At 38.1% G+C, this 26,149-nt stretch overlaps 1 protein-coding gene across 1 annotated transcript; it reads left to right on the top strand.

Moving 5' to 3' along the window:
* The first annotated feature begins 1,543 nt into the window (after window positions 1-1,543).
* On the top strand, window positions 1,544-26,149 carry asns (asparagine synthetase). Its single transcript, XM_088405585.1, has 35 exons — window positions 1,544-1,686; window positions 2,473-2,623; window positions 2,708-3,142; window positions 3,484-3,809; window positions 3,915-4,197; window positions 4,516-4,712; window positions 4,791-4,895; window positions 4,976-5,087; window positions 5,202-5,506; window positions 5,636-5,781; window positions 5,897-6,029; window positions 6,100-6,235; window positions 6,399-6,584; window positions 6,673-6,799; window positions 6,968-7,016; window positions 7,146-7,199; window positions 7,399-7,431; window positions 7,602-7,620; window positions 7,968-8,080; window positions 8,667-8,753; window positions 9,085-9,192; window positions 9,699-9,871; window positions 10,156-10,266; window positions 17,304-17,432; window positions 19,592-19,847; window positions 20,501-20,738; window positions 21,146-21,331; window positions 21,416-21,517; window positions 21,723-21,850; window positions 21,967-22,093; window positions 22,233-22,339; window positions 23,566-23,666; window positions 23,865-23,946; window positions 24,025-24,180; window positions 25,023-26,149. The coding sequence occupies exons 1-35, from the start codon at window positions 1,669-1,671 to the stop codon at window positions 25,230-25,232; spliced, it is 5,229 nt and encodes a 1,742-aa protein (XP_088261711.1). The 5' UTR covers window positions 1,544-1,668; the 3' UTR covers window positions 25,233-26,149.

Raw genomic sequence — 26,149 nt, 5'->3', positions numbered from 1 at the left:
ACACACACTACTTATTTTTTCTATGCTATTTTATTCAGTAAACTTCCCTGTTAGTTAAAGCTCCTGCATCTACCCGAAGACAGATGGGATAGGCACCAGCAAGCCAGCGACTCTATTGAGTATAAGCGACTATAGAAAATGGATGGATGGTGATTGGCATTTGTCATGTGTCATTCACCTGAATCGTCAAATAGGAGCACTCAGGCCGTTAGTATTGAGGCGGATTTTAATATAGAATAGGTCAAAAGTAATATTTGATTAACTTTCTCTAATGATTAGTGCCAACTAGAGAAATGAGGATAGGCATGCTCCATTTTTAGGGGAAAAAGTATAAAAAAAAAACCCACAATACTTACATAATAGCCTATTATGCAAGACCCCCCCCCCCCCCCCACACACACACACACACACGTGTCCAGGGCTATTTAAGGCCTCCTCAAGAAGTCACCACGGCTATTTGAATTTGCAAACTTAAAATTCGTCCACATGGAGTTTATTCGAAAAAATCGCTGCTACATGAATCCACATAGTGCGGTTTTAGTCGTTTACAAGCATGCCAAGCCGCTAGGTGGCAGTAGTGTGGCCAAATTCTGTCCAATCAGAAAGAACTTTCTTCTCTTTAACGTCAACAGTGTCGGTGTGTCAAAAAATTCTGTTCACATGGAGTTTTGTTACAGAAAAAAAATGCTGCTACATGAATCCACTTAGTGCGGTTTTATTCTTTTGCAAGCATGCCAAGTCGCTAGGCTGCTGTAGTCTAAAATTCTGTCCAATCAGAATGAACTTTAATTTTTAAGTATGCACATGTTTGTTTGTTTTATTTAACTGGAGTAACCCCCTGGAGTTCCTTCAAATACTGTATTTGAGAACCACTGGAGTAGACTATGCCTGAGTCAAGGAAGTCCTCACTTCCTTCACAATATCCATACATGCGATTTATTAGTGTAACATTTTATTTAATTGTCTTATTTTGGGTTTATGAGCTATGGATCTAGTTTAAGTTAAATACGTTATTTCACCTTGTGCTTCCAGCTTTGCCCTTTCTATGGTGATCCCAGTGAAAAAGATGTATGCGTGTTAAAACTATTCGTATGAGAACGACTCTAAATTGTGTTGCATTGGAAATGTTTTAGAATGAGTACTGTTCTAAATAAGTGTTGCGTTTATGAATTGAAAAATTGCGAGTGCAATGTATTTTGAATACAACTCTCGTTTGGACGACCATGACCTCGCGAGACACCACTTCACGTGTTTGCATGAATCACTCATTTGGATTTGTGGTACGGATCCTTCTCATTCGTGGATATGAGCCTTTGGATTTTTTTTTCTGAGGCTTTGGATTTAAATTGAATATACAAAATGAGATGACGTCACGCTAAACTACCAGGCAAAGGCAGTCGCTAGCATACTTTTTCTCAATTGGCTGATTCTTCTTGAACGGAGTGTCCTTCTCTGTGATTGGTAGGAAGACGTTTGCCAGCGCCTGCGCAGTAGGTCGGCGCTAAAATTCGAATTTGAACAGGGGTTGTTTTGTACAGACGTAGGCGAGGTCAGGAAGAGGAGAAGCTCGCTCGTTGCAGTCAACTCGCTTCCTTTCGATCTCTGTATTTGGGAATTTTAGTGTACTTAAGCTTTTAAAATCTATCAGCCAAGGCGTTAGGGTACAAAATGGATCCGTTTACGCAGGTGAGTAGAAACGCGTATCTTTGATCTTCCTTATCTCAAGAAGCAAACAAGTAGTGGAGATGAAACGGCAGCAGATTGCTCCAAAATGTAGTATTAAGTGTTTTTAAGGATTATTTATTAAGAGACTTTTATGGAAGTGGTTACCAATATGATTTCATTTGGTTCAATATCATATTTATTACCCAACTGCACTGTACTTACACTAAAAACGGCGAGGGCGTCTCGTTTGTTTTTTCATTATTTGACAACTCCAACAGTACAAATCCTGCAAGAAACAAACACAAAAAAAATGTATTTGTCGTTTAAGATGGATAATTTGTGTGACTGGTCACGCTTTTAAAAGTAAAAGTCATTTCTAAAAGCCACAACAATACTTAATCCACAAAATTGCGTTCTTCTCTCAAATACTACCAAAACGTCAGCTTTTGGCCAAATAGGGAGATAAATTGTATAATGTCTGCTTAGATATGTATTTTATAGGTTAAACCAGTGATGAAAAAAACTGCATCGAATGATTATTTTGGTGACTGCAGAAAAAGAATCCTGGGGGTTACAAATGTACACATTCACCCAGCACACATTTTAGTTGTTTGTTTCAAGCAAATGAAACGGCATTTCTAGTTCCGATTTATATTTTCTTTTGTGGAAAATAAAGCAATGTATCATGATAGCAGTTCAGTCTTGTCAGATGTCAGTGTTCTAAAGTACTACAGAAAGTATATCCTTTTTAGGAATTGATCAAATTCGTTGCTTGTTGACTATTTTATAATGCTTGCATCCAATCAGAAACTGTTGGAACGGACACGGGCTCGGAGAGAGAACTTAAAGAAAAAGATGGAAGGAAGACCAAATGCAGCAGACCGGCAGATGGTGAAAAGACCCAGAGAACCATTGGCTGACACAAATGGTGTGATCATTAAAACAGTTATTGCTGAAGGTATGAGTTTTTTTTTTATTTTTTTTTTTACATTAAACAGATTGTCTGTTTCATGACAGCTTATGATGTTGTTATTTTTCCCAGATCCTCAGACACCCTCAAAGCCTTCTCCATCCAAGCGCAGGTGCTCATCAGAAAATACTAAGCCCGGAGAGGAAGAAAACAGTCAAAGACAATCTACAACCCCTATTCTCCCAGATCCCCCAACAGACAAGAAACCCCCTATTGTTCCTGCAAGTGTCCGACCTCCATCTTCTGTGGGGTTGACTCAAGCCCAACCATTTGCCCAGACTCAGACGGCAGAGTTAAAAACTGTCCAGCCAGTTTCAGAAAACATTGCTGTGCCCGCTACCCCAAAAATACAGGCATCCAAAGACATTAACATTGTTCCTGTTAGTACTGCTGAAGTGAAAGATAAGGGAAGACAAGACCCGGTGGAAAGTTCCGCTCCTTCTGTCACTGGTATGAAGTCACGTCTACAGAGGCTTGCTGAACAGAGGAAATGCTGGAATGACACTGGTAAGATTGTTTCGCTACGTTTCAAAGTTGATTAATTATGTGCGTGATCGTAAATATCGTCTGAGCGTTGGCACCCTCAGGGTGCTCTAACTCAGGACAGTGCGCCATTGCATTGGATTGTACAGATAGAAGCAGATCAACCATGAGCTGCCGATTTAGTTATCAAACTTGGGGGCCCGATTCGGCATCCCAGATAATTTTATATGTGGCACCCAAAATGCTGGTTCAACTTCAAGTTTCTCCTTAAAATACCAAATTTGCGATTTGTCTTCAACTAAAGATTTTTTTGGGGGAAAAAACAAGCATTTTAATTGCCTAACTGGTGAGTTTCACTATTACAGATGCGATTGTTGAAGACTCTACACCACTATCTCTGATGAGAACAACCGTTGATGTCACACCAACGTCATGCTCGATCACCCCCTCTGAAGCCCCAGTAGGGCGGAGAGGAAGACTGGCAAACCTTGCTGCCACCATTGGAACTTGGGAAGATGATTTAAGTCACGTCAACGTTTTGAAAGAGAAAGCTCCAACAAAGCCTTCTTCAGCTTTTGGTTCCAAGTCGGCCGTTAGAGATGCGGGTTTGTCTGCATCCATTAAACAAAACACTGTTGATCCTGTGGCGACAAGTTCAACAAATAACAAGTCTTCATCAGTCTCAAATCAGGCAAGTTTGCTTCATCATTGCAAATATTAAAAGTTCTTTTCTGTCTTATATAGATAGATAGATTTGATTGATTAAGTGATTTTCTTTTCCGTTTTAAATCAACAGACTGCAAACCTCTCAGCAAGGTCAACCACCCAGAAGACTGACAAGCCTGCCACCAATTCCACACCTAATTCAGCAACAAAGCCCCAGAAGCCATCAATACTGGCAACATCTGCGCCTCCAGAGTGTCCATCTTCTCCATCGGCATCTCAAAGTTCTCTGAAATGTCACGCTGTTGCCAGGAGTCCCAATGTCGTCTCTGATCTTTGGAAACCACAGCTCTGTGCCAAACCAACTGTGTCCAGCCCTGCTGGCACTCCAGCAAAGAATACTGCTGTCAGTCATGGTAATGTATAACGCTGTTTGTTTGAACCGAATAATTTCTGGGAAATTTTGAAAATTTGGCAAATAGTTGACTCTCCATGATAACCCAATTTTAAAGTGACCAAATAATGATATTTTAGCCCTGTGACACAATAACACATTGTGAATATTTTTCTGCACTCTTCAGTTTGTGCTACGCCAAGCTGAATTTTTTTTCATGAAGAATAGTGTTGAAGATGCACATGATTGCTTGGAAATGTTTACTGAATGCAAATCTGGATCCCCATTGCTGTAAATTTCCGCAAATGTAACAGACTGTCTTATGTTCTATGACCAACAGGCGTACAGGTAATATCTTTCCTTGAGCGATTTGGAGAGAGATGCCAAGAACGCATAAACTCCCCAGCAGGTCGAAGCACCCAATCACCCACAGTAAAACAGGGGGTCTCACCAAGCAGTAAACTTGTGCAAAACAGGTTCATGGCTGCCCAAGCAGCAAGAACAACCACAGCTGATCTCACCCAGAAACAAAAACTGGTTGGTACCGCAAATATGGTGTTGTCTCATAATTATCTTAACAGCGTACTTCGACTTTACAATATTCTTCCCTTGCAGGAGCGCGAGTCTGAGCTGGCTCAGATTCGAAGTCGGGTCCAGGGGAATAATTTGTGGAAAATGAAAGATGAAGGATCAGAAACCAAGAAAACTCCAGACCTCAAGGTTGTAACCACCTATTTAGTATGTAATGTGTATATTTCAGAGTCAGACCAAAACGATATCAATTTTTTTCTTTTATTCAGAAGAACCTTGACAAAACTGAGGAAAGCAACGTTGCTTTGGTTGAGCAAGAAGATGCTCCAAAATCAACTTTTATTGAGACTGCAAAAACCCCTGTAAAGGAAATCCCTCCAGGTAATTACTGTATTTCAGAATCAGTTCTTTATGATTTCCAGAAATTATCTGTTTTTGATAGTCGTGTTTGTGGCAGTGGCAGCCATGTTTAACACAACCATTTTCATATTACAGGTAGGGGTTTGCAAGTTTCTCCACCAGCATCCACATCTAGCCCAAGGAAAAATGTTGCCCACACAGAGAAAAAGGAAATTGCCGATCCACCAAAAGAAGAGAACAGTGAAGACAAGGAGATCGAAATGAATGTTGACCACTCAATCAATTCTGCAGTTATCAATGATCTATTTGAAGGAGTTTTGGAGCAATGTGAGGACCAAGATGATGATGAGGAAGATCCCTTGAATATCTCTTCCATGTCCCTTCTCACACCATTGACAGAGACTGTGGCTGCTGTGGTGAAGAGTCCAGAGAGCATGATGGTATTCACAATCAAAATCTTACCATTTGTCATTCAGACCCTTTTTCTGTTTTCCTGCTAGTGGACCATCATTTAACTCAATATGAAATACAGACACTCTCATGAGGCATTCTCTTTTTTTTCCCTGCAGACATCAACTCCAGCTAGCTCATTCATCATGAAGAATAACACTCCAGAAAAAATGTCCCAATCGTCTAAATTCCATAGTGCCAGCATAAGCAGTGACGCATCTGATAGTATTGATTTTCCAGAAGAGGATCATAAATTACCATACAGGTAATTGTGGACAACAATAACAAGGTGTCCTTAGTTGATGACAGAACCAAATGGCACGCAGTAAACGCATTTGCGCAGTATTCTTCCACTCCTAATATGTGTATGTCCGCGCTAGTGTTGACGCATATAGGTCTACTCGACTGAAGGAGCTCGAGAAACCCAATATGAAGGAGATGAAAAAAGATGCTTCTCACAGAGCAGAGGAAATCCGAGGTTCAGGCGTGTTAAGCACCAAACAAAAGTTGAAGGTTTGTAATCAAATTGTTACGCAATGCAAATGCTATTGTGTCTATACTGTACACATTCCATCCTTTGCAGATCTTCACAAATGAGATAAACTTGCAGCAAACAATCATCCACCAGGCCAGCCAGGCTCTTAGCTGTTGCACAGATGAAGAACATGGGAAAGGATCTCAGGTGGAGGCTGAGGCAGAGAGACTCTTGCTGGTAGCAAGTAAGTCGGCGTTCTTGCTTGCTTGCAAACCGAAGAGACACCGAGCCTCGCGTTGCGCCCTCCCCGTTACTCTTGTCAGTCAACGACTTCATTTCCCCGTCAAACAGCTCGGGGGCACGAAACTTCACTTGTTAAATGAACCATTTTTCTGTTTCCACACTAGCTGAAAAGAGGGAAGCACTCAAGGCGGAGCTACAGCACCTGAAGAGTGAGGGACCAGCGAGCCAGAAAAAATACCCTCTGGTTTCTAAGCCAACTAGCATCTCAGCCTCCAAGGGCTCCATCTGTCTGCAAGAGTTACGTTTGCCTCTTAAGGCTGACTTTGTTTGCTCTACTGCCAACAAGCCAGGTAGAGTTAAAGCGAATTAACAAATGATCGTCACTGTGTATATATGGATATAGATGGCAAAATGGTTCTTGATCTGTCTCTTTCTCAGAATCAATGAAACATTCTTTCTTCATAATGATCCGCGCTGGAGCTGAAAACACAGTTGCCACGCCCCTGGCAAGCACCCACCGTGGGCTCAGTGGGGACACCCTTACCTTTCCCACAAAGTTCACCTTGTAAGACACACAGACTCGCTACCGTAAATGGGACATGTGACTTTCATTTAAGGCTACAGCAGAATGGATTCTTTAGTCTGTTTATTTCCTTCAAAAATCAATTGAATTGTGGCATCACAAAATCTGACAAGAATAGAGCTAACTGTTTCTATTTTTTTGGACTTTCAGATCTGATGTCTCCAGTGATTTTGCCATTAATCTTGAAGTGTATTGTCTTGTAAGTACGTTTTTCTTTTTAATTCATGATTGAAGTTGAGAAGAATCTACAGTACAGACCAAATGTTAGGACTTGTCCTGTAATTTCTTCAAGTAATGACAACTCGTTTGTGCCTTTTTACATCCCCAGATTCAAAAGCACGAAATTAGCGTTGACAAGAAGAAGAAACCTAGCAAGTCAAAGGTACCTAGATTATTTATTTATTTAATTTTTTTTGAGGAGCAAAGAATGTCACCTGAAAATTGCAGAATAGAAATGATTCGTATTTCAAGCTGTTTGTTTATCCTGATAAGTTGGAAGTGGATGTCATATGAACCGCTGATTTATTGAATTCCTCAATTTTTGGTATGTGAGTGCAAGTTACATCTGTCTTCATTTTCAGGCCATCACCCCTAAAAGATTTCTGGCTGCCACGGTAAGGTTTTATTATTTTATATTTTTCATTTTTTTTATATATACTATCTGCAACCAGATTCACTTCTTCGCCTTCAATGCTTTCGTCCTAACTTTCTGTCTCAAAAAGCTTTATTTTTTCTCCAACTTACCCAGTTCATGGTTGTCCCTTTTTTTTTTCCCCCCCCTCAGAAAAGCGGTCACACACCAGGTATGTCCCAAAATGATCTCCTGAGTTTTTTTTTACACCTGTGGGTAAAGTGTGGTAAAGACCTCATCATTTGAATGCACATTTGATGGTATTGACATAACCTTGCAACATCAGATATGCAAACTGAGACTCATTGTGTGCATGTGTGATATTGCTCACAAAATGACTTACTATATCACATCAGTCACAATTTTTTTCAAGAACTCATGTGAACAACATGGCATGATGATGTCCAGCATGTCGCTAATGGCTAATTTTAGTTTTAGTTCTGCGATTGAGATGATTTTGAAAGTTTTCCTTATATTGTAATTGATGGAGATTAATAACCCAACCCCCCCTCCTTGAAGTTCTTGCCAGTCCAGGTGGCCCAAACGCTGTTCGGACCAGTAAATTTGCCTTGGTTGGATCTCACAAGCTCACCCTTTCTTCGATTGGGAAAAACAAGTTTCCTCTGGAGAAGGTAAAATATAATATTGAATTCAGAGGTCATTGAGTGTTTTTCCTTTGTTTCGAGTTGAGCTGCGACTAACAATTATTTCAAGCATCGATTAATCTCTTGTTTTTTTTTTTAACCTTTTTTAATCGATCGAATAATTAAATTTAATAAAACATTTGATTGCCACCCCGTATATTTTGAAAAGACCAAACTGGATGCTTTACCATATAAAGGGATGCTTGATTGCGTTGAACACATGTGAAAGCAGTAAAATGTAGTTCACACTAAAATTCTCCCTCAGTAAAAACTCGGATGATATAAGATTTATTTTTATGTGTGTGTTTTCTTGTTGTATTTGTTTTGTTTTGTTAGCTTACAACAGATTCTGATCAGTCACCTTGATTCTAGACAGTCACTGAAGGAAGACAACAAGGATTGTAACGCTTCCCTACCTTAGTTTGTCATTAGGGATGTTTTTTTTTTTTTTTTTTTTTGCAGCCTGTGTTAAATTTGTTTTCAGTCTAAGCCTTGCGTCAGGTTGTCATTTTAGTTTTTGTCCGTTTTAGGCATGTTCATGCGCTTTTTAATCTAGTTTTGCTTTTGCTTAAAGGTCCCGTTCTTGTGTCCTTTGGAGGGTCACATCCACCTCAGGATGTTATGCGAACTCAGCACAAGAGTGGAACACCAAGGTTTTCTGGTGAGTTCAAGTCTGTCCAAGTCTGAACCGATCGACCCAAAGTCGGCTAGGATATAGCTAGTAGGAATACTTCCTTGAAAATTGTTAATTTTATGCTCGAGGCTTTGATCCGTTTTCATGCCTGGGAGATTTGATGATAAAACGACAGAATGGCTAAACCGCATATTATTGACACTCACGGTTTACTTGAATGGCTCCTTGTACCTTTTTTATAGTGTGTGTTTGAAAATCTTCTTCTGTTTGGACATGTACAAAATTTGGGCGAAGAGAATGCAGTCATTCCAAACAAAAAACTGTTTTGGATAATCATGTTCATGAATTCTTCCTCTAGACCATGTTTGAAGATGTTAGTGGGTTTGGAGCTTGGCACAGAAGATGGTGCGTCTTATCAGGATATTGTATCTCCTACTGGACTTATCCCGATGATGAGAAGAGAAAGGTAAAGATGAAATAACCAAAAAGTATATTCCTGCGCAAAGATGACTGTGCAGATTTTAGTGATAGTTTTCATTCTTTTTATGCAAAGAATATATTGTAGTTTTGGTTGCGAAATTTCAGTACAAACATTGTATCCTTTATTATTAACATTTTTTATTGGGTATCAAAAATGTATTGCTATTTTTTTAATTGCTATTTATTTACTTGCTCGATTGTGGAATGTAGTCTGCTGAAACTAGAAAAACTCTTGGATCTTGAAATACAAAAAAGCAAATTGTAACTCATTTAATTTTATTTTCTAATACAAGACAAAAAAAACCCCTTATTTTTCACATTTTAATTTTCCATGGATCAAAAATATATCCTTGATAAGCGAGATAGTCCTAAGAATGCTGCGTTAAAGTGTCATACTTTTGCAAAAGCCAGTAGAAGGAAAAATGCTTGTACTTTTCATTATTCAGGTTCTTCTTATTGTAGCCTCTTATTTCCTTTTATGATTTTTCGCAGAATCCCATTGGCCGTATCAATCTGGCCAACTGCACCAGCAATGGGGTGGAACCGGTAAAGCGAGAGTTTTGTGCCAGACCGAACACATTGGAACTTGTCACGGTCAGACCACGGAAAGAGGACGACAAAGAGACACTAGTTACTCAATGCAACAACTCCATGTGTGTTACCAAGTAAGTACTCATTGTCATCCGACCATGAATAAACAAAATGAATATACCTTCACATTTACCTATAATAAAAAAGGCAAGGAGAGTGGAAATAAATGATGAAAATAAAGTAATATGTTTTAAAAAGCAATGTAAAACTGCGCTTTGAATTCATGCGTTTGGTTTGGGCTGTTTTAGAAGCTTTTGAAGTGCTCATCCCATATCTTTTAAGAAAATTCCACGAAGATGGCGAGAACTTGTGATGCTAATTATTACATGGACTAACCGCGAATTATTTTCTCTGGCAGAAACTGGCTGAGTGCAGACACAAAGGATGAGAGGAATTTGTGGATGGGGAAGCTGAACCATATTTTGGTAGATTTGCGCATGTGGCAACCAGGTGCCTGTGCCAGGCCTCAGTAAACAAACACACACTCACAAAAAAAGAATTACTCAGTGCAATGAAAATCTTTTTCTATCCTATTCTATAAACACTTAAGTATCTAGAACAGGGGTCACCAATGTGGTGCTCACGGTCACCCAGTATCCCCACAACAACCATTTGAATAGCCTGTGAACCTGCTCTAAATATTGCTCACAAGTGATGTAAACACTGGTCCAGATTAAAATAAAAATACTGCGTAATGATATTTATCTTTTTCCTATTTTTTGTGGGAAATTATTAGCATCAACGGAACGTTTTTGTTAACGCTGGTCTACGGCAAAATTTCGAGGAGATATTTCAATTTCTGCTTACGGGCGTAGGCTTGCACAATTTTATCAAGCGTTTGTAATTTATTGCTGTGACTTCAGAATGCATTTTTTTTTTTTTTAACCCAAACCTTGACCTCATAAAAGTTATTACATATGTCAGCATTTTATAGTGTCTTTATATTATTCCTGCTATGAAAATAATTTGGAATTAGTGCAAAAAAAAAATCAACGTTTTTTGCACCAAATTCCTATTGACCCGTGTTATTAAAAACAGAAAATAGCATTATTAAAGGAAACTTAAATAACGTGTTATCTCTGTATCAAATTGGTGGGCCTTCACATTCTTCTGTACCCCACCCAAGAAGTCGCACTAAGTTGCAATAAGCTTGGTGACCCCTGAACTAGGTTGTTTTGAATTTTGAACAAGCCATATATTTGAAATGTTTCACATCAGTTCTTCGTGCTGCCTTCTCGTCCCAGCATTGCGTATTTGCGCAATAGCGAGATCAGCGTAGAAGCTGTAGAGTGAAAACAAGTACTATTTCTTCATGCATGTTGGCACAAAACAGTACTACAATAATATTGCAAGGTGTACTTAATCAGCTTTAACTATGTCTTTGTGTTGAACTATTTTCTTATGTGTTTATTTCGCTGGTTTCCTTGGTTACATGCGCAATTTTTAAACGTGTACATTTAAAATGGTGGTATGTTTGTTCATTATTATTATTTTTTTTACTCGTTTGGTGACATACATATCAAGTTTTCATCGTCAGGTTTTAAATTGGCCTTTAAAACAGGATATTTTTCACTTCAACATATCATATTTTAATAACTGTACAGCAAAAATAGATTGTCCAAATTCTTATTTTATTGGGACCTGTTTCCAGATCATATTTGACTTTCACGCACTTCTAAAAAGAATAAAAGGCAGGCCTTTAGAGTTTATAGTAACAAACTTTACATTGGCTTTTGTACAATATTCAAAATTTATATAAAGTGTTTTACGTTTAAGTTTTTTTTTTTAATACAAATTACTGTAACCCCGCCCCCATGGTAAGGTTAAAGTGCCAGTCCACCACTGAAAAAAGCAAAATATACTTATAGAAATACACTATTGTTGTTGTTATTATTTTTACACACATTTTTACATTTGTTACAAGCGTTTGTTACTTTTGAAATTGTTTTAAACATACATTAAAATGCCAAACACATTCATACAATGTTAGAGGTGAAACAACAACTTTCAATTGGCTTTCAGATTATTATTTTTGTTTGGTTTCCCCCTTTGATTTAACATTGAGAAAAACTTTGAAAATTCTGCTTTCCGACATAAATATTCTCTGATGTTTATCGTCAGAAAAGCAGATTGATTATCATAAAAGATTTACTTTCAGTGAGGAAAACAATTCTCAACACGTTTGCAGTTTCGCATATATCCCCCACATGTTATAGGCCAAAGCAGCCTCAATCATTGCTTGTTTGTGCAATTTCTATGCTGTCAATCTGTCATAGTGTCCTGTTTTCTTAAATAAAGGGATTGAAATAATTGTTTTTTCTGATTAATTGATTACTCGATAAAATAATTGCCTTTATTTTTGTCGTAGTTTTTGGTGATAAAATCAAATTATGCCCATCCTCATTAACTCCACTGGCTTCCGGTAAGGTTCAGGGTGACTAGAGGGCGTAAAAGAATTGATGCGGAACACTGAGCCTTTCAGGCGGAAGCACAATGCCTGTGGCATTCCCTACGTGTCCGCTTGAGGGCGCCAAATGCAGCGGAATCTTTTAAATCCAATGTTCAAACGTTTTTAGTTTCAGAAATCTTCAAATAACTACATTTGTTAAATCGTATATTATTGAATTGCTTTTCTTGGTGTTGTGAGGTCTTCAAGACATCATATTTTGTATTTGCTGACAAATGTATTGTGCAATACAAATAAAATGTATCATATTGAGTGGTATTAGAATTAAAAAATAGAATAAAAAATGACTGACATGAAGAATAAGAATCAATTCAACACAAAGTAGGTATTGAGTAGCCACAATGGTTGCACTTTATTGGCTGAGGTGAGCTTAGGAGGAGAAATTTTGGCCAAGAAAACATCAATGTTTCATTTATTAGCTGCAATGTGTTACTGGAGAGACTGCTGAAGTGGCCAAATGTGTGTTTTGGCACACACACAGCCGGACAATCAATGTCAGTAGTAAATAATTCAACGGCGGGTGGAACTATAGTTATGAATGCTGGGTTCCCACTCAGACTGATTTGATTGGGGGAACGTGAGTTAGTGAGAGCGGTGTATTGACGCCATTTTGCATTTGAATGTCAGTAAAACCTTTCTTTTTGGTCCCATTATTCACACTGTTGTATAAGTCTATCTTAGATCTGAGATATCTGAGAATTTGTTGTTTTAAATGTCGCCAGTGTTACAATAGCTTACAAAAGTGTACTTACTACAATTTAGAACTACAACAAATTAAAAAAAGCTGCACTGCTTGACGTATATTTTTGGAATGTAGGAAGAAGAAGTTGGAGTAGTGAGGAAAAAAAACAAAACCACGGGGATGAAATGTGATTGTAAAATGTTTACAATAGAAAACACACATTCATTAAAATGGTTGTGGGCATGCATGTTACACACATGCAACATAATTGTTGGAATTCTTCCATTAAAGTAAAAAAAAAAAAAACCCACAATGGTCCCTGAAAGAATTTAAAACTTACTAGACTGGAATTTGCATTGTTCCATGCATTCTGAAAAGCCACACATGTTGTGCCATGTCAGGCTTGTGAAAAACATACTACACATATTGATTTTCTCCCAAAATACGTCACTGCTTTTGAGGTGTCGTAACAAAACCATTTATGAATATATTTTTACTTTCAACCACTCAAAATATTCAGTGGCGTCACGCCTGCCAATACATATCTAGTTTAAAATAAATAAATAATGTATATCCCTTGGACAATAATTTTGCTATGTGCTCATTGACAAGTTTGCATCACACGTCCTCACTACTAGCTGACACTGCGCCAAAGCACTATTTACCAATAAAAGATACATTATGATATAAAAAATATTTAGCCGATCATTTCGAATGAGATATGGTAGTTGTGCTAGCAAGAGTTGGAGGCGAACTGGTAGGCGGTGACCGTGACGTCAATTTACAAGCACCTTAAGCTTTGAGGTCTGCAAGCACTTAGATGCATTGCTACGTCAATCAGGCAGTTAGCATACAAAGTGGAAAACTGAAGGACACAACAATATAGTCAGGCTTGGAGAATTGGTTGCAGATGTTGGGAACATGTTATTTGGGGGTCAGGACTTATATAATGTGCAGTTGCTATACATTAGAAATGAAGGAACGCAGGATTTCAAAAAAAAGATTTTATAGATGGCATAAAAGACAAAATGACTCTGTAGAGCCATTTATAGTAAAAAAAAAAAAAAAAAAATCCAGTTCTTGCAGTTCTTGTAAGTTTGATCTAGACCTTCAATATTTGGTAAGAACGTATAGCATCCTAAGATGTACAAAAAAGCCAATTGAAGCCATATGCTTGGATGTACAGCATATGAACTATGAATTTTGGAATGTTCCTGCCAACCGACTTTGGGTGGTACCATCCTAAGACCTCGTACAAATAACCGGAGGGTAAAAAAATCTTTGATTTTCTAAATCCTATATGAAGGAGGCATCCGAAAAGAATTCAAAGCACTTCATTAGAAAACTATGCAATCCCATTTACGTAGGTATTCACGGTCTTTTCCATGACGCTCAAAATTGAGCTCAGGTCCATAAAAACATCTCTGTATCCGCCCTGCATTGTAAAGTGGCCTGATGGAATCTGCTCCTTAGTAAAAGAAACATGGCAGCCTGCCTGGAATTTGCCAAAAGGCACCTGAATGAAACTCCCATCTTTCCCTATGGTGAAACATGGTGGTGGCAGCATCATGCTATGGAGTATTGAAGGAAAAAATGAATGCAGCGATATCCTGGATGAAAACCTGATCCGCAACCTCAGACTAGAGGGTCCCGCCCCCTTCATATGGGATTTAGAAAACGAAAGATTTTCAAATGAACCGTCCAGGACAAGAGGCCAAAAATATGAGCCTTACATTTGCCCAAAAATGGACATTCCAAAATTCATACCTCACATTTTGCAAAGCCTTATCATAGGGCTTCAATTGACTTTTTTTTTTTACACGTTTTCGGATGTAAATGGCGCTATAGGCTATATTTGGGCTATAGGTGGCGCTACAGAGTCATTTTGCTTTTATCATTCATGCCCACTATAAAATATATCTTTAAAAAAATCCTGCGTTCCTTCATTGCACATGTATAGCAGCAGCATGTTATGTAACTCCCGACCCCCAAATAACAGGTTGTCAACATCTGCTGCACATTTTCCAAGTCTGAGCACAATAATGTTGCGTCCTCCACATATCCACTTCGTATTCTTACTGCCAGCTTGACATAGCAATGTGTGTAAGTGCTGGCAGACTTCAAATCTTAAGGTTTTTGCAAATTGACGTTAGGGTCACCCAACGCCCGCCAGTTTTGCTACTAGTCTCGATAAGTCGTTCTAAATATAGTATTTGCTAAATAATTACATTTTGCAAGTTTAAATTTTAACGCAATACGCATATTGCAATACGAGATTCATTATCCAATATATCGCGCATCGGTTTTGAAATGCCTTATTTTCGTAATATTTCGCTTTTTAGATGGCTTTCGTATCATGATTTTTGGAATCGCGTTTTTCATGTAAACCATTTCAAGCGCTTATAAAACACCACATTAAATGTTACTATAGTGTTGCGTGTATGGTGTGAATGGAGACTGAGAGATTGGTCGAGCGAGAGAGAGAGAGAGAGAGAGTGTGTGGAGGAGGCTGTCAGTAGAGGCGGGAGAGAGACCGGTCGATTGCTCTGTTGGCTAATGTCGATTTTAGATATACCGTATATATACATATATATATATATATATATATATATATATATATATATATATATATATGGCTGGGCAATTCTGACTTCCGTGTACTGGCTCCCTGTACATTACGTTCTCTTGTAAATACTTCCATTCCTTTGCAAATCGTTAAATAGTCTCGCCCCATGATACTTTGCTGACGTCCTCCTTCCGTGCAAACTTTCCCGCGGTCACAAGTCTGCGGACCAGATGCTCCCGGAGGTGCCGAGGACTAAGCGGCGCCTCCGAGGGGATGGAGCCATTTCCGCGGCTGGCCCCTTTGGTATGATCATGTCATGTAATCGACTTTAAAAGTCGTCAATATATGAGCCTGGTCTTTATGTTGTGTTTTGTTTGGTTTCTCTTTTTTTATTTTTACTTAGGATTATCTGAATATTTTGATTATTATATTATACTGTACAGTTGAATGTATGTTGGGGTTTTTTTGGTCATTTAATTACGTATTCATTTATGGCCTGTAAATCCAATTTCATGAAATTATTTATGAATAACTTCAACACTTACCTTCATAGTGTGTTTTGTTTGGTTTCTCTTTTTTATTTTTACTTAGGATTATTTGAATATTTTGATTATTGGTTTCATTTTCTTTATGACTGTTTTCACTGTGTTTGGTATTGCGTAAGCAATTTCACCACATGTACAACACTATGCAACTTTTTTCTGAAATCATTTTTTTGTAAATAACGTAATGTTTTGATTACTCCTCAATGTGGTCAATCTTTTGATGGTTAACTACTACTGATGACTCATCACGTACAAATCAAATCAGTCTGCGACATTGTAGAGCTATCACTACAAATTTCTACTTTTATACTTGTTTATTTGGAATGAAATGTTCATCAAAAATTAGATATGTGAAAGCCTGAAGACGCAACGAAGACATTTAAGTCTTGCGATGTTGCCAAGAATTATTACAATGAGAAAAATGAATGAATGAACCGTCATCTGTATACGTTTTGTTAAACTATTCAGGAGTACAAAAGATCTCAGCTGCAGCTGAAAAAAGAGCCCGGTTCTTAATTTGTATTTACATTTGTATTTACTTCTTTGCACTGGACATTTCCCGCCTAATATGGCACAATGTGTTTGTATTTTGTACGCTCAGCATCCACTTCAACCTGTTGAGACTAGAAGAGGGCTCCTCCCACCTGTGGTTCCTTCTGAAGGTTTCTTATTTTCCCCAAATTGAGGTTTTTGAGTTTTTTTCCTTCCCCTTATGGGAGCTTTGAGCATGGGATGCTGTTGTGAATTTATGATAAAAAAAGAAGTCTCTGTTTGACTTCTTTTCTCCTGTAAAGCCTTTTGATACTTCGGTGATTCACGGCTGTACAAATGAACTTGATTTGATTTGCTAAGTAGAAAGAAAACATTTTGAAAACTGGAAAAACATGTTTGGCGTTTTTTTTTTTATTTGATAAATTTTGCAATACTCTCGTATGTTCTTGTGGACTCGATTAATGAGATGTATCTTCTTGTGGGATTTTTGACTCACCCAGTAAAATATACTTTATCTATCTATCTATCTATCTATCTATCTATCTATCTATCTATCTATCTATCTATCTATCTATCTATCTATCTATCTATCTATCTATCTATCTATCTATCTATCTATCTATCCTCAGTATATAGTATATATTGTTTATATATATATATATATATATATATATATATATATATATATATATATATATATATATATATATATATCTATATGTTGTTAGGTGTTATATTTTATTTTGAAATGTAGGCCTTGCCACGTGTTACGTAACGCCTGGTTTTCACGTGGAAAGAGGAGGCGAATGCTGGCTAGACTGATCGCATTGGCACCACTGACCCAGCACGCGCAGCCTCTCTTGAGAATCTTTGGAAGTACAAGGTAAAAACTTCACGACCGTATCTTATGTTCAGGTGCATGTTTTTCATCCGCCCTTTGGGCTTTTATAGCGAGCACAGTGAATGCTATCACGTTCTCAGTGTAGTCAATCGTTTTGAATTATATATTAAGAGAGACACTCTTGTGATCGTTTTATTTAAATTCAGTCATCGAGTCAAACCTAAAAAAAAAAAAAGATGTCTTTATGTAACACAATTAAAAGATTTTGCTGTTTGCAGCGATCACATTTATACATGGGATGCACTCTTTTATTTAATGTTAGCTTTTGTATGCGCAATCGTACAGATTTGCCTTTTGTGTTAGTTATGCAAAATGAAAATTAAAAACAGCTTTAAACGGGTTTTAGATTGATGTATTTTGTTCCGCTGTCAAGTTTTAAACTTGTTGGCGTGGTTGACTTTTTTTGTGAATGTGTGCACCTCAAGGAAACAAGAGTCATGCATGATGCAGGTGTTCTGCGCATCAAAGTAAACCATTTGGTAATGATTCTCAAAGTAGTTTTTTTTTTTTTCTTTTGCTTTCTCAGAAGTCTGAACTCCTCGGCGTTATTAAACAAGAGTCCATTCTGGAGATCGTTTTGGAATCTGAATTTTATTTCATGAAACTTTAACTGAGGATGACGTAAATAAAGAGTGACGCTCGTATGCTCGGGCACCCATCACTCAGGTGTATTTGAGTTAAAAAAATAACTGTGATAAATATTCTACTTAGAGACAAAATACATTATGTGTGAGGGAATACATTTGGTTTGACAAATAGTTTTGAGGTACACAAGACAAAAAAGGTTTGGGAACTTCTTCTTTAAGTACTTTTCTTTGATTTAACTTCTCCTTTAAGTGAAATTATTTAACTTCATTTTTTCAGCAATACAATTTCCTAGTGAGCGAAAATATTGTTATAAATACAATGTATTGTGAGATAAGATTGGTGAAGGACTCTGAAATTAGAAATGCTGGTGGCCGGCTTGGTAAAATCAGGTTGTGTATATGACTTAAAAACAATTGGTGTCAATTATATGTAGATTTTTCTTCGGTGCCCTGGCCTGGTCCCAATTCTCCAAAAACAGCATTGGTAAACTGCAAATATAGTGTTGAAAATAAATGTAAAAATTAAAGATTCAAGAGTTTTATCGTTATATGCATAGTAAGACCACACAATGATTCACTTCCACGTACAGATTACGTTCCATAATCGAGCAAATAATAAGGTAGGCAATAAAACCAAAAACTAATACAAATAATAAATAAATAAATAAACAAAGGAAAATGTTTAGTTCCATATTCGACGTAAGAGAAGTTTGCCCGGTTGTGCCGAGTCCTGTCCGATCCCGCTGTCTGATTGTCTCATTTGCATTTAAACCAAGTGCACGACGGCTTTGTCATTTTGCACATGTAGACAACAATTTGCTGGTCCATTTATGACATTGGCAGGCGTTCATATAGGTAAACACTCAAATCTACCCTTGGGAAGTATGCCGTATAACTTATGCAAACATAAACAACTTGAGTGCTTTGCAAACACAACCGCAAATCACCTACAAACAAACACACGTAGACACACACATACACGCATGCACTAAAGAGTGGGTACCTTGAACTGCTGCATAGGCACAAAAAACAGTTCGGACATGTCCCCCTACCCCGGAGGTCGGCAAGCAACATTTTGAAAGAGCCATATTGAAAAAAAAAAAAAACAACAAATCTAGAGCTGCAAAAAAGTGTGAAAGCCTTAAATAAAAGTCATAATAAAGGCAGAACATGCCAGAAGTGTCTATATTAGCTCTGCAAATGACTAAGTCATTTCAATAATGAGCATTCATGGTTAAATGTTTATTTTCCCTGCAGCGTAAACATCCTGGAGTGAATGATGTACCGCCTGACAGCCGTGCGGTGGTGCTTTATGATGAACTTTCTTTACAATATTAATGTATTATGTTTTATTGCGATGATGACATTCGAAAAGTACAAGAAAGAAATTGGATTGTTTTTTGTCATTTTATTTTGGTGAGGATTCAAAATAAAACAATATCACTACGTGTCATTCCAAATATATACCAAGAAATATCAGAAATCCCTTCATAAAAATTGTCAATTTTTTATTTGGCCCTCCATTTTTTTTTTAATATGTATTTCTTACCACAGATCAGATATGTGCGGTATCTGGGCGATGTTTGGCGGCGACGAGTGCCTGTCAGCTCAGTGCACCAATGCCATGAAGATCGCGCACCGAGGCCCAGACGCCTTCCGCTTTGAGAACATCACCAGAGACACCAACTGCTGCTTCGGCTTCCATCGTCTGGCTATTTTGGATCAGCTGCATGGCATGCAACCCTTGCATGTCAAGAAATTTCCTTTTTTGTGGCTCTGCTACAATGGCGAAATTTACAACCACCTCACAGTAAGGATCTACAAGATGTTTGCTAATTCGGCGTGCAAATGCAGATGTGCAACAAGCAATGGTTTAACCCGTTTATCAAATTAATTATCAAATCAATTCATGATTGTTTTTATCATCGATAGAATTGTTTAGATACCTCGTCTAAAATTGTCAGTCGACGAATCGTGAGGGGTTAAAATATTTCCTTGGCTCCAAATCTAAAACCTGTGAGTAAACACTTTGTGTATACAGTACAGTTGAATGTATTTTTTTTTTTTTTGTCATTTAATTACGTATTAATTTTTGGCCTGTAAATTTACATTTCATTGCTTTAACCTTAGGAATGTTCCAAAAATGTCCCAAGATTTTATCACATGTTTGGATCAATCTTTAGCTTGCAAGCCAATTAATCATATATTATTTGACAAACTTTAATATAAACTATAAATTGAACATTCATATTATTATTAAGAAAGTAAGATCCCCATAACATAACATAAGACCAACACCATTTTGAGTGGTACTCATAAATTGTTAATTGTTCATAGTTTAACTACACACTGCTCATCATTTCTTCTTAGAGTGTATTTCAAATCTTGTGATGTTATCCAAGCACCTTTTTTATATTCTCTCCCTCAGTCAGCATCTACTTTCTTCTCTAACTGTTCTTTCAGCTGAAGAAGCAATTTGAGTTTGATTGCCAGACGGAAGTGGACGGCGAGGTTTTGCTCCATTTGTATGACCGCTTTGGCATCGAGAAGGCGGTGTCTCTCCTGGATGGTACCTTTGCTTTTGTTCTGTTGGATACTGCCAACAGAAAAGTATGCCTTGGAAGGGACACGTATGGTGTGCGTCCTTTGTTTAGACTTCTTACCGACACTGGTTTACTTGGAGTCAGCTCGGAGGTGAAAGGTAATAGAATATGTACAACCGCAGCAAAAAAAATAAAAATGTTTTTATTTGCTTGTGTATGCTACAAGAATATTCCATGAATCCATTTAACTGACCAAGATGGCACACAATGGTGGTAAAACACTAAATTAAATTTTCAACTCACTTCATAGTTCTTTGGTACAAAAATACGCCACTAGATGGCGCCAAAGCAACACTGTTGCATGAGAACCAGCTTTGGCCTGAGCGAAAAGCAAAAAAAACAGCAATTAGAAGAAATTTCCGCAAATGATGCAAGACAGGTTTAAAAAGAACATTTTCTAATTGGAAAAACTTGCAGATTTCTAAGAGGTTCACCAAAGTTTATAGTTTAAGGAGAAGATATCGTATGCTTGTTTACTTGAGCAAAGATGCCATTTTTCTTCCAGGTCTGATAAATGTTGTCTCCGCATTGAACAACCCTGCCCAAATCACACCGTTTCTGCCTGGACATTTTGAAATCTTTGATTTGAAGCCCAATGGCAAAGTGAGATCCGTTTACTTCAATCAATTTCACGACTGCACAAATGAGCCCACTCACAGCATCTACGACACAGTGGGGAGACTGCCAGCAAGTATGAACCGGCCTTCATCGCTTAGTTTTGTCTCAGTAGTTTATACAGGAGAAATGCTTGAATGCCATTGTTAACGTTTTCTAGGTTTTGAAGAGGGCATTGTGAAGGAAAACATCCGAACTCTGTTTGAAAATGCGGTTAGGAAACGTCTCATGGCCACCAGGAGGATTGGCTGTCTTCTCTCAGGTGCTTTTCAACTATTGTCTCCATGTTATTATATTTTAGAAAACTTTACAGTGTGTATGTGCGTACTTGTGTGTGTGTGGGTGTTAATTATTGCGTTACATCACACTCAATAAGTGTTTTGCTGTTTCGTTGAGGTCACCAAGCCAATCAGGACTAGCTGGTGAGAGTCGTTTTTGAGAGTTAATCTTAACATTTTGTTGTTCAGGGGGTCTGGATTCCAGTTTGGTTGCCGCCACGTTGGTGAAGCTGGCCAAAGAAGCGGGGCTGAAATATCCTATTCAAACATTTTCAATTGGGTCAGAGGACAGCCCGGACGTCTTAGCTGCCCGTAAGGTAAGTCAATTTACGTCCATCACAGAAGTAAAGGTCAACCATCATCTTTTGTTATGCTTCATGCTAGCTTATGTACACTGTTTATTCATCCAAATTGTGATTGATGTGTGTCGAAGGTTGCGGCTCACATTGGCAGTGAACACCACGAGGTGAACTTTACTGCAGAGGAAGGCATCCGGGCTATAGAGAAAGTTATTGTAAGTCTCGAGACTTATGACATCACCACCATACGTGCCTCTGTTGGTAAGTGAAAACTCTATTGAGATGGTCTCCATGTATTGGACACACTAAATTGTCCTTAGATGTGATTGGGTGCATCTGTGGAAACGTGGCTTAATACCATTTCTGATAACCCGCTTTGCCCTTTTTTTTTATACTGCAGGAATGTACTTGGTTTCAAAATACATTCATGAGAACACTGATAGTGTGGTGATCTTCTCCGGAGAAGGCTCGGATGAGCTCACACAAGGCTACATGTATTTCCACAAGGCAAGTCCGTTTTTTTAAAAAAAATGCATTCACGTTTGAAATGTATTTTATATGTTTATTATTTTCCTTGAGTGACTAGCTTTTCAAAATAATAATAATAAAACGTTTGAAATGTATTTTATATGTTTATTATTTTCCTTGAGTGACTAGCTTTTCAAAATAATAGTCTCATCCAACTTTATTTTTAAAGCACTTAAAAAAAGTAGTCAACTGAACTGCTGAACACAAATGAAAGAAAAAGGCACAGGTAACAACAATTAAAAAAAAAAAACAAATAAAAGAAATACAACAGGTTCCGCTGCAGGTGGCATCATGTGGGCATAGTTCAGGATAGGTAACCCCTATCTTCAACGCCGCCGCCAGTTCTGTATGATATCTTTGGATGTTTGCGTGTAATAGTGCCCTGCTGCTGCCAGCCAAACCACAGTCCAACAACAGTCCTTAAGGCCACCTGGTGGACACTGGGAATGGAGATTGTAGCCTTTAGCAGAATTCCTCCATTGGGGGAAGATTCCAGATACCAGTTGTTTTGGGAGCAGGCCAATGAACAGTCACCACATAATCCGCGAAAAGCAGAGATCCAATGCCGAGACCAGCAAACTTCATCTTCATTCTTCTTAATTATGCGTCTTCAGCTCTCACTTCTCATTTTTGACGTGTGCATTCAAGTACCCCATCAGAATGAGGTAGTTCGTAGAGAGAAAACTCTCCAAGAACTCCAAAAATGGTCGTACAGTTTCTGAGTCATGGGGGCAATAACTATGTCCGCGGCTGTCACCATGGGCAAATCCAGAGTGTAAAAGACTCCAACCCTCTTGGGAGGACTTGTAGCGGAACCCAAACTATGTGTGGAGGCTAGTCTGACTATGTGTAGTCAAAATATTTCTACCCAGGCTCCTTCCCTGCCATAGAAGTGTTATTCCTTCTCCCTAATGCAAGCTTCTGGAGCTGCGGATTGGACTGCCAAGTCCCTGCCGTTGGCTGCCGTCCAGCTCACAAGGCACTCGATCCCTTTGGCCCCTCCCACAGGGGGAGTCCCCACATGACCTTTCCGGCCCGTGCCCAGAATGGCCCCATGGGTGCAGGCCCAGTCACCAGGCGCTCGCTACTAAGCCCCACCTTGAGGCCCGGCTCCAAAGGGGGACTTTGTTGACCCATGTCCATTGATGGCTTTTGAATTAAGATAATTTTGTAATATCGTGTTGATGCATATAACCCTTCCGTAGGCTCCAAGCGCCGAAGCAGGAGCAGAAGAGAGTGTTCGACTGCTGAAAGAACTCTACTTGTTTGATAACCTCCGAGCTGACCGCACCACATCCGCACACGGGTACATTTCTGCTTGAGTGCGCTTGCCTACCTTTTCCTTTGGTTTGGGGGTTTCGCCACACCAAACCTAAAGTGCATGCTGACGTTTTGACCCCTGGGTCGGATTGGTGTGTGGAGGCACTGAGTCCATTGGAAATCTCAGTCAATTTGTCAACAACTGCATATTTTCTGCTGCTAATCTGTGTTCTTTATCTTTCAGTTTGGAGCTCAGAGTACCTTTCCTGGACCACAGACTGACAGCATACTACCTATCCCTGCCTGAAGAAATGAGAACTCCTCGGGTTCATTCTTTTACTTTCACTATATGCTGAGATTTTTAAACAACTTCCTAACATGAAGGATTTGATATTTGTCCGCAGCATGGAGTGGAAAAGTACCTTTTGAGAGATTCATTCAGTGGTCTGAAATTGATCCCTGATGACATTCTGTGGAGGAGGAAAGAAGCCTTCAGTGATGGCGTGATGTCTATTAAGAAGTCCTGGTATATCTTTCTCGAGGAGCATCTTGAGTCTGTGGTATGTGCAAAAGTTTAGACACTTGTAGTTATGTTTAAAAATGCTAGAAAGTTGGACGATGTATATTAATGCACTTCTGAGTACTGATATTGGCAAAAATTATACGTTTTTACTTAATGTTTCGGATGAAATGATAGAGGACAGTTAGAAAAAGTTGAATTGATACTATTCAACCATAAAACAATAGTCAACAAAGGTAGGTATGAGAAAATATGACTAATGACTCAAACAGGAATGCAAAAGTAAAACAAATTCACAATAAATTGAAGGACCAATTTAGGTTGTTTTGATTTTTATGGCTCATGGGAAGAGCAGAATTGGGTCTGGTATGTATTGCTTGCGTATGACGTCTAATATTAGAGATGTTCACCCAGAACCAGACAATTTTGTAACACAGTCGAATAATTACATATTAATTGTGATGAATCGGACAACGAAATCTTGGAATCCACTTTAACAACGGTTTGCTTTGTTTATACTGATGTGCCATGGCTGTAGAGCTTTCAGTATAGAATGAGGAACACTGACTACTGCCACCGGTGGTCCGGAGGGGAATTACGTACGAAAGTACGTACAGTAAGTCGTCTGCATCAGTTAGCTTGTTGCAGCGTGGACGTCTTCACTATTTTGGCTCGACTTCGGCCATTATGACTGCGGATTGAACGTGGGTTATGCTGGCAGATGTCCAACTGGTGGACGCATTTGAGATAGGAGAGGGAACTGCACTACCCAACGAAAATTCTCGTGACAAAAGATTGAAGTATTCTTGCGTTTTGGTATAAACATTTGTGACAAATAGAGAAATGTACACACAAGCCAAACGAATTCTTGTCTTTGGAAAGGTTTCCGATGTCAAGATGGCGAACGCATCCAAGATATTCCCCCACAACACTCCCCGCACCAAAGAGGCCTATTACTTCCGACAGGTGTTTGAAAAACACTACCCTGGCCATGCTGCGTTGCTCCCTCATTTTTGGATGCCACGCTGGATTGATGCCACTGACCCATCGGCTCGCACATTGTCCATTTACAAGATTAATAATCACAATTGAATAATTGCATGAAAAGCCCATGCAAAAAGGATCATGTCATTACATTTATGCAAACGGTGCTGGAACAATTTTTTTTGTTTGTTTTTTAGTAGTACGCAAATTCTCTTCAGATTTTTTTTCTTGCCTAGAAAACCTAATTCAAGACTTTTTTTTCTAATGGCTTTAATAATAATCTAAATGCAAAAACAAGTTGGAAATTCTTCGTTTAAGCAAGTTGCAAATCAAATTTAAGCAGACAGTTCTCGATGTAACCTAAAATTTAAGAAATTAAATCTTATTTTGAAAGACTTCTGAAATAATATCCCAAAATGCATCTTAAAATAAGCATTTTTTTCTAATTTGAGCCTAAAATACTGATTAATAGCAATAAACTCTCATTCATTTAACAATTCAGGCCAGTTAGATTCAAGCAAACCCTTCCTAGATGCATTTTCTTAAATTTGTCATGAATCAGATCTTATTTCTTAAAATTATACCCATACGAAGCTGTAATTTTAAAACAAGACAGTGCCAAAACTCTTTCTAATGATTTATTCATTAAAAAATTGACTACAATAGAGTAGATTTAAGTAAACATATTCATACTACGTACTTTAACTACAGATTAGGAAAACAGGTGTTTTACAGTAAAATGCTAAATGCGTACATTTTTGTCTTAATGAGTTGTTCAGATGGGACATTTTTAATAAATATGGAATTATAACCAAATTGTAATCGGTATGCAAGGCTTTATGTAAATCCAAACATTGTTAACTTCATATATTACCTCTAACATATTGTAACACCTGTATTTTAAACATTTTATGTTTGCTCTTAATCTCTATTATTTCTGAGTGTTAAATAATCATGAGTTTCTCTGCTTATTTTGATTGTCATTGCAATATTAGTGAAACAAATAAAACCTTGAATAAAACCTT

The sequence above is a fragment of the Hippichthys cyanospilos genome, chromosome 21 (assembly GCF_059441005.1).
Source record: "Hippichthys cyanospilos isolate Australia breed blue-spotted pipefish chromosome 21, RoL_Hcya_1.0, whole genome shotgun sequence".
Classification (NCBI taxonomy): Eukaryota; Metazoa; Chordata; class Actinopteri; order Syngnathiformes; family Syngnathidae; genus Hippichthys; species Hippichthys cyanospilos.
The sequence above is the reverse complement of the archived record's forward strand: the minus strand, read 5'-3'. Positions and strand labels throughout refer to the sequence as shown.